Below are 9,107 nucleotides of genomic sequence, written 5' to 3'. Positions count from 1 at the left end.
TGCTCCTCATATCACATATTGTAAGATTAGCCTATCATTGTAGGCTAATAGACTGCACATCACCATGACTATGTTAAAATAGTTTCTGGGATTTACAGACCATTGTTGCAATTCACAATGACTAAGCACTAGCTTTCACTTCGGGGATTGACCCTCCCATTCGCCCAAACAACTGCGTCCGGTGGTGTGCGGGCTTCCTGGTTATGGCAATAATAATACCGTTTGCCCGGATGCAAGTTCTTCTTTTCTCACTCCGGCGATTGCTTCCACCCTCCTACAGACACAAACTTATCCGTCGGAGTATGGCCTCAGATGCAACAACCCGGTTCGATTTTCTAGTGATTGGAGGTGGATCTGGGGGTCTAGCCGGTGCACGCAGGGCAGCGGAGCTCGGGGCCACTGCCGCGGTGGTCGAGAGTCACAAACTCGGAGGTACCTGTGTGAGTAAAAAGTTATCCTGGTTATAGCCACTGTACTTATAAATAGTTCAAAAAGCAACTCTGAAATGACATCGCATAGGCCTAATTTCCACTGTTCAGCCTCTGATATTCTGTAAAGTTGTCACGTGTAGTTAACGGATTCATTGCGAAGCCTCGAGACCATACTCTTTTTGTGGGATGTTTTTGTGCACAATGTTGTGGTTTGTTAGAGTTAAAAGCAATGGGCACCAATCCAGCGCACGAGCATTCTACTGGTACATAATAATTTTGTTTAACAGTACTAGAGTTATGGCCACAGGTGTTCATCACCCCCTTCTCCACATTTCAGTCTATGGAAGATAAGCTATTAAAGTTACCATGTCTGACATCCGCAAAGCCTGGTCTACCTTATATAGCTGTAATGAATTGTACAATCTTTTGAGCTAACGTGTATAATGCAGGGATGGGTCAACTTTGATGACGGTGGGGGCCACAAGGAAAACATTTTAGCAGCTCCTCTGTGACAGCAAAGAGAAACCTTTCATTTCAAGTTCATTTCCTGCAATTCTACACGTTTTACCATGGGGCGGAGATAATATTTCGCAATTTTAAACACATTTCATACTATTCTACTCATTTTGCCGTGGGGCGGAGACAAAAAACTGCCAGTTGCCCATCCCTGGTCAAAAGTATTGCTCTCCCACACAACATACCAGAATTTCAACAATCTGAGTTGGTGCAATGTCATTTCAGAGCTGTGGCCAGTATTCTTGTAAAATGCAAGACGATTATTCGGCTCCCCATTGCTTTGTGTCTCAACATCAATCACACACACTCATGTTTCTTGGGTAGGAGCATGGATGGTTCCTTTTCATACATTGCTATTATATTTCAATTACTAGATATTTAATGATGCAATGCAGTTAACTCATTCCTTGAAGGACTTGACACTTCCTGTGTTCGCTTGTTTTTTAGTCATGCTCATGTTTGTCGCCTTTTTTCTCCTTTTCTTCTTTAGGTCAATGTCGGCTGTGTCCCTAAGAAGGTATTGTTTTATAGTCAGCCTCCTGGTAAGGGGGGGGGGCATGTGTAAGTAGCCTAGGCACTGTTAGTAGAGTAAGTTTTGTGCTGTGTGTGTGGAATATTGAATACACATTTATTAAACACACACACTATTTATAGGTCTTTGTAGGGTACAGTAATAGAAAGGGCCAGAAGAATGTGATCCCGCAATTAAGTGTTTGTTTTTGGTCTCAGGTTATGTGGAATGCTGCAGTACATGCAGAATATCTCCACGATCACTCTGACTATGGTTTTGATGGCGGACACGTTCACTTCAGCTGGGAGTAAGTATCTGACTTGAGGTCGCCACAGTTGATGGACTTGTTCTGACATCAGCCTGTCCTCTCACACCTTAAATTACTGCATCCTGTCAACTTAGTTGGAGCCCTCACACACCATTTCTAGTTTTTTTTCTTCGCATTGACGTGTTAATGTGATATTCTTGCACAAGGCAAGCCTTTTCTTTGGTTCCTCATTCTTTCATGTGGGGGTGTTTGTGTGTGTTCATAGGTGTGCGTGTGAAAGGTTACTACACATTTCTATTGATGTGAAATGGCAAATTCATGATAAGACATTGCAGATTTTTCATGAACTGACCTGTAAGATAACAGTCAGAGGCTTTGTTAAGATGTTATTATTTGAACTATCTGCAAGTCATGCTCCTTTTGTTCCCCATCCCGTTCTCAGTTTACATAGCAGTCTATTGCCCAACCTTAGCTTTCCTTTGCGTTAATCTATTTGGCAACTAACTCCACACAGATTGTGTTACCCAGGTGACTGGGAGTGATAGGGTAGACTAAGGAAGTGGCCACAACCAGTTAAAACTGATATCATTTAATTTGTCATGTGCAACATAACATGTTGTTTTTAAATTATTATTATGCCATCAAGCTTTTCTGTGAGCGCACCAACTTCACATTTTGACATTATGTGCAACATTGGAACATATTTAGAAATTTGTGTTTATAAAATGAATTAATGAATTATATATTTTTATTTAACTAGTCAAGTCCGTTAAGAACAAATTCTTATTTACAATGACGGCCAAACCCTAACCCGGACGACGCTGGGCCAATTGTCCCTATGGGACTCCCAATCACGCCCGGTTGTGATACAGCCTGGAATCGAACCAGGTTCTGTAGTGACACCTCTAGCACTGAGATGCAGTGCCTTAGACCGCTGCGCCACTCGGGAACACATCATTAATGATTGGTGAAATTAATGTCATCCATTAATATCAGTTTTGACTGGGGTAATTGATAATAATCGCTGCGCCACTCGGGAGCCCAAATTAAGAGGAAAATGTCTCCAGTTCTGTAATCAGTCCTTTTTTCTTTTGTGTGCAGAACTATTAAGGCCAAAAGAGATGCATATGTTAGTCGGCTTAATAACATCTATCGCAACAATCTTGACAAGGTAAGCTTAAACCAGTTCACTGACTGGAGTGTATATTTTGCTTTCCCTCATCATCCATAAAACAGGTTTTACATAGACATGCACCATAATAGCCTATATTTATGACAATTGTGTTTTTGTTCACATATTTGCACCTGGAACGGAATGGTAACTGGTCGCCTCCCATAGGCTAAAATTGAAACGATTCAGGGTCACGCCAGGTTCATTGACGGCCCTGACCCCACTGTTGAGGTGAATGGGAAGAAGTACACCGCGCCTCATATCCTCATTGCCACAGGAGGGTTCCCTTCTGTCTTGAGTGACAGTGATGTGCCAGGTAAGACTACACAATTAAATTGTATTTGTCACGTACACAGTTTACAGCAGGTATAAAAGGTGCAGCGAAATTCCTTGTGTGCTTGCTCCCTCAACATTGCGGTATGACCTAGGGTGCATATTTAAATGAACAACAACCTAATAAAGTTATTTGTGAAAAGCAACAACCCTTTTGCCATTCTTTATCTAGCATGTAATTTGTGTCTGTTTAAGCTTCAGAAAGGGTTAATGAAGTCTTTGTTAAGTTTGAAAAGTTATGTTTAGTTTAAAGATGCACTATGCAGAAATCTCTGCCATTTCCTGATTGCTAAAAAATGTGAATAGTTCTCCAAATTTCAGTTTGTGACAAAACAAGCAAGCGTAGTGTAGAGAATCCTTTTACCATCTAAACCACTGTGAAATAATTTTCCATAACCCTAAATATTGTATTTTCAGCTGTTTGAAGCTGGTAAAAGACGCTAAAATGAAACTTAAGAATGGGAAGCACTGAAAAGATCTACCGCTTTGTAGACTTGCTTTCAATGAGAATTACATATCTATAACTTAGATTTCTATGTGAATTTGGTCAGGTCCCCCAAGAAGTTACATATTGTAGCTTTAAAGTATAACTGATCTTTCAATTAAGGTATTGCAGCCTACTATGTAAAATTGCTATACCTAAACGTTTGCTATATGCTCATTGTTGCTGTTCAAATTGTAAACATGAATCATTCTTTTTATTTTATCAAATTATTTTCACAGAATTTTTATTTATCATGAAGAAATCGTGCTTTTCAGATATAAAATGAAATAATTAAGCTTGGTTAAAGCTAGAATCATTATTTGCTGCATCCATTTTTCGACTTAGAAATTAATGATATATACCCATTCATTCTCCAAGAATATAACTTATAAATGCCTCATGAGCTTAGTTTAACTGTCGTACCGGTCAGAACTCAAAATATAAACTTGTTTTACTACAATGTTTATAAACAAAGTAAATGTCAACACACACTGTATAGCCTCAAAACATGGTTAAAATGATAGTTATGACACTAAGGACGGTCAGCCCTTGCAAACAGTTCTGTCTATGATTTGAAAGTGCGTACATTTCTCCAGGCCCAACCCTTAGTTTTTTAGTGAAATGGGTGGAGAGATCCTTTAAGGATTCTAGCTTTAACTTTTCATATAATTCCAGGGGCAAGTCTTGGCATCACCAGTGATGGCTTTTTTGAACTTGAAAGCCTTCCTAAGTAAGTTTAATGTTGTTAAAGACAATAATTTCCATCCGATATATTGATATCTTGGCTTGGCTGTTTGACAGATTGTGTTGTGTGCAGTGTACGTTTGTGTTTCATCCTTTTAAATGTTTCCTCCCAACAGGCGCAGCGTCATAGTGGGAGCTGGATATATTGCTGTGGAAATGGCTGGCATCCTTTCCACACTGGGGTCCAAAACATCCATCATATGTCGTCAGACAGGGGTAAGAACCAATCCAGGCAGACATTGGCCCATATATCATCCCACAAACACGAGTAACAGTTTTTAGAGGTGTGGCATGTACAGGAGGTGGCCACAAGAGGGCCTGTCTAATCCTTTTTACCTTTCCCCTACAGGTGTTGAGAAACTTCGACACCTTGATAAGCTCAAATTGCACCAAAGAATTGCAGAACTCTGGCATAGAGTTGTGGAAAAATACTCAGGTAAAAGCATTTTTTTAATGATGATAGTCTATAACCACTATTTTTCTTGTTTTGAGTAACATTATGATTATAATGCATCCAACCATTTTGACCATTAACATTTCTATGATTATAATGCATCCAACATTTTGTCAATGAATGTATGTATAACATGCACATTGTCCTTCCACTGTTATCCCAAAGTGGTCATTATTGTTTCGGTGAGATCAACTAGGTTATAGGCAGACTACGCAGAATTACTAGCTACCTTACATCCCAAATAACTACTCATTATGTGATCCTCAGGATCAAGTGATTCTGCACCTTGCCTTGCTCAAATTGATCCCCTGAAACAGGCTGATAGTCTGCTATAACCTGTGTCTGCTGTCAGGTGAAGTTGGTGAGTAAGACAGGCAATGGCCTGTTGGAGGTCACACTGGTCACCAAAGACCCAGAGAAGAAGGAGGAGGAGAAAATCGGCACCATCCAGGAGGTAGACTGTCTGCTATGGGCCATCGGCCGAGAGCCCAACACCGCAGGCCTCAACCTCAGCCAGATGGTGAGGATCACTCCTCAGACTGTTTACAAAGGTCTCTAGAAAAAAATGTGGAGATGTTGCTAAAACCTTTTTATAGTTTCAGTACGTGGCAAGGGATTCAGAAACGAGTTTGGAATGCTGTACACTGCAATTCCATTGTCTGCATTGCTCACTGTTTTCTCAGATGTTGCAAAAAGATAAATGTAATGTTTTTAAAGCAGCTAGAGCTACGTGTATGAGTGTTGTGAATAATAGTCCCAAAGATTTCAATATAAAGTACAAACCCTGTATGGGATGTGGTGGCTTACTGAAGGTTGGATGTCTTATTCGACAGGGTGTGGATATTGATGAGAGAGGCTTCATCGTTGTAGATGAGTTCCAGAACACCACTCGCCAAGGGATCTATGCTGTAGGAGATGTGTGCGGGAAGGCCCTCCTTACTCCTGGTAGGCTGTTAATACACATCAGGGGTATGGCAGACAAAAGTGGCCATTTTGAACCATACTTGTGTCTAGTTACAGACATAACTTCAACTGTATACAGCTTGCAATTCACCTAAGAATCATGTTGAATGTGAATAGATTGTCTGTAATGGATAAGGAAGAAGATAACTATAGATATAATCTCACAGTGTACCGTTGATAGTTCAGACACATTTTTGCATTGCAAATCTCAAGTGGGACATTTTTTCTGTTGGGTGTGGGCAGTCGCCATTGCAGCGGGCAGAAAGCTGGCACACAGACTGTTTGACGGCAAGGAGGATGCCAAGGTTGACTTCTCCAACATTCCCACGGTAGTTTTCAGTCACCCACCCATCGGCACGGTGGGCCTCACGGAAGGTGAGTGCGCTCTTAGCAAAGAAGTCCTCAGGTGGATGGTTCCCCTTATTGTAAATGTTCTCCGCTGAAGTGGGATGAGTTGGAGTGTTTCTCTGTCAGTCTGTTGGATAAATAACCAGCCTGGGCCCGGTTTCCCAATAGCAATGGAATTTAGGCTTACAAGTGTTTTAACAATGCATCTTTCCTGCAACGGACGGCATTGTAACATGCATTTCCCCAAAACCATGCAAAGAGAATGTTTGCTAAGTGCATCGTTGAGGCATAGTGTGGATACTGATAGGATTGAAAGAAAGGCAGCGCTGCTCTCGGATCGGCTTTCTCCATTGGAATCTTACCTTAACATTAGAATTATTCCACAATACTGATGACGGATCAGCTCAGAGAAAGATGTTATCGCCTATGGCTGCAAATATTATTCTAATGCTTACCCTAAAATAATGCACTATATCAAGACATCATTGCGCACATGTTACACATCATAAACTATATTGAGGCAAAAATTAAATAAATAACCAGCGTGTTCAAGTGCAACTTTAATGATAGTTTTGGGGAAAGAGCTTGGAGAGTTAACGATGCTCCTACGAAAGTTCATATTATGAACGTAGCCTTAAGATGCTTTTGGAAAACCGGGCCCTTGTCAAAAGTAGCAAACTTTTTAGGGAATAGGGTGCCAATTGGAACGCAGCCTTGTGTTTGTGTTTTTCATTAGTAGAGAAGCTGATGGTCTTACATTTGGTCTCCTTGTGTTACAGAGGAGGCGATTAAAAACAGGGGGAAGGAGAATGTGAAGTCTTACAAGACCTCCTTCACTCCCATGTATCACGCCATCACCACCAGGAAGACTCAGTGTATCATGAAGCTGGTGTGTGTGGGCAAGGAGGAGAAGGTGAGAGGCCCCTTAAACCTGGTCCTGGAGACCACGGCAGGTAGCCTAGTGGTTAGAGCGTTGGGCCAGTAACCGAAGGGTTGCTGGATCGAATCCTGAGCTGACAAGGTAAAAATCTGTTCTGCCCCTGAGCAAGGCAGCTAACTTTCTGTTCCTCGGGCGCCGAAGACGTGGATGTTGATTATGGCACCTCTCTGATTGGGTTGAATGCGGAAGACACATTTCAGTTGACTAGGTATCCCCCTTTCCCTCAAATGAAATGTGTCTTCCTAGTCAGTTGTACAACTGAATGCATTCAACTGAAATGTGTCTTCATTAAAATAATCCAATGTTCGAACTTGTAAACGAGGCTGCATGTTATTTCTCTCAATGGGACTCTGTGCAGACAATTGCAATGTCCGCTTTAGGTGAAAAGCCGGGAACCATTGTGGATTTGACAGCTCTTACGCAGTTCCACCTCCAAAACCGTCAAAACATCAGCTGTGCGTTTTTTGCCTAAAGCGGATCTGATTTGAATCTGGCCCTTGATCAACTAATGAAGCCCTAGATTTGATGAAGTAGGTGTGTTCATAGATGGGTTTGAATAAATCTTTGTTCATTTGGCACCAAACGGAACAGACTGAACCGGGGAGGGACTTTTTTGTAAAATTGTCAATTTTTGTAAATTTTTGTATTTATTTTACCTTTATTTCACTAGGCAAGTCAGTTAAGAACAAATTCTTAATTGCAATGATGGCCTACACCGTCCAAACCCGAATGATGCTGGGCCAGTTGTGTGCCGCCCTATGGGACTCGATCCAATAGGAAACTATAATTTTATTTTTCCGTTGCGATACATTTTGAATTCTACATTGCATGCCCTAATGAACACAACCCGGGATTGAAGAACACTACCCTAGACCCCTCAATATTGAGCTCATTGAGCAAACCATTCATGCCAGCATGTTTAGCCTGCCTCAATCTAACAGAAATTACCTATCTTCCCCCCCCCCCCCCCAAGGTGGTGGGCCTTCATATGCAGGGCATTGGCTGTGATGAGATGTTGCAAGGCTTCGCAGTAGCCATCAAGATGGGTGCAACTAAAGCAGACTTTGACAAGACTATTGCCATTCACCCCACATCGTCCGAGGAGTTTGTTACGATGCGTTAACAATGCAAACATCTAGACGATCCTTAATTTCCTATACAGCACCAGCGAGAATCACTATACCAGGAAACAAGTGGCTCAACTGTCTTCTTTTGCAAGGGCTTGACAACGCAATGTTCAATAACAGCTCTCTACTTCCATTTTCTTTCATTTAAGTAACCTCTTTTGTGCACCTCGTATGAATATTTTTGAAAATGCCTAGATGGATCAAGACAATGAAGTTACTGCTTTCTTCATCTGTACTGTTGGTGTTTAAGCATTGCTTATCAATTTATTAAACATGCAAGATTTTTCTCATGACTGTGAAATGGAAGTGGGGGATCTTCTACAGGCATTGTTGTCAAGTCATTGCGTTGGGAGTAAGGATAACTCTCCTAGTGTATGTGAAACCCTGATTGTCAGTCATTGTTTTAGAACACTGCAAACACTGCCCCCAATTACCACCACTACTAGGTCGCAATTTCACTACTACTGTATTGTAATACACATTGAATAAACCTGCAGTTTTTTCTTAAGTATTGTATCATGTTTTATTTTCGACTTCTTTGACAGCTTTTTAATGCCAATTTTTAGCACTAGTTTTTGCTTGCAATTTATTTTGGAATTTGGTACGCTTTCCATGTTGAATTAACTATCTTTAACCAATGTATGCCTTTATGGTAGATGCAGGGCCTAAAATGTACTCTTTGGTCCACCAGCCACTGTGGCAGGTAGATTAGTTTAAAAAAAATTACCATAGAAGATATTTGTTTCCTGCTAGGATTGCACCCAACAAAACACAAATACGGATGAGCATTTTTGTAATGTTTCTAAAACAAATGTAT

General features: G+C 41.0%; 1 protein-coding gene across 2 annotated transcripts in view; it reads left to right on the top strand.

The window, feature by feature from the left end:
• Nucleotides 1-8,798, top strand: part of gsr (glutathione reductase) — a 9,744-nt gene extending 946 nt beyond the window's left edge. Inside the window, exons 2-14 of one of the 2 annotated variants that reach the window (XM_020452987.2) lie at nt 281-440; nt 1,438-1,464; nt 1,677-1,765; nt 2,828-2,897; nt 3,066-3,213; nt 4,390-4,444; nt 4,575-4,674; nt 4,808-4,894; nt 5,265-5,432; nt 5,746-5,857; nt 6,119-6,250; nt 7,003-7,136; nt 8,137-8,798. In XM_020452987.2, the coding sequence (XP_020308576.1) occupies nt 281-440; nt 1,438-1,464; nt 1,677-1,765; nt 2,828-2,897; nt 3,066-3,213; nt 4,390-4,444; nt 4,575-4,674; nt 4,808-4,894; nt 5,265-5,432; nt 5,746-5,857; nt 6,119-6,250; nt 7,003-7,136; nt 8,137-8,286 (1,432 nt within the window). In that variant the 3' untranslated portion in view covers nt 8,287-8,798. Of the gene's footprint in view, nt 1-171; nt 441-1,437; nt 1,465-1,676; nt 1,766-2,827; nt 2,898-3,065; nt 3,214-4,389; nt 4,445-4,574; nt 4,675-4,807; nt 4,895-5,264; nt 5,433-5,745; nt 5,858-6,118; nt 6,251-7,002; nt 7,137-8,136 lie in introns of those variants that run through there. The other variant, XM_020452986.1, reaches the window with a different exon arrangement.
• The last annotated feature ends 309 nt before the right edge of the window (nt 8,799-9,107 follow it).

This window comes from Oncorhynchus kisutch, linkage group LG19 (assembly GCF_002021735.2).
Source record: "Oncorhynchus kisutch isolate 150728-3 linkage group LG19, Okis_V2, whole genome shotgun sequence".
Taxonomy (NCBI): domain Eukaryota; kingdom Metazoa; phylum Chordata; class Actinopteri; order Salmoniformes; family Salmonidae; genus Oncorhynchus; species Oncorhynchus kisutch.
Note: the sequence above shows the minus strand (reverse complement) of the source record. Positions and strands in the feature narration are given on the sequence as shown.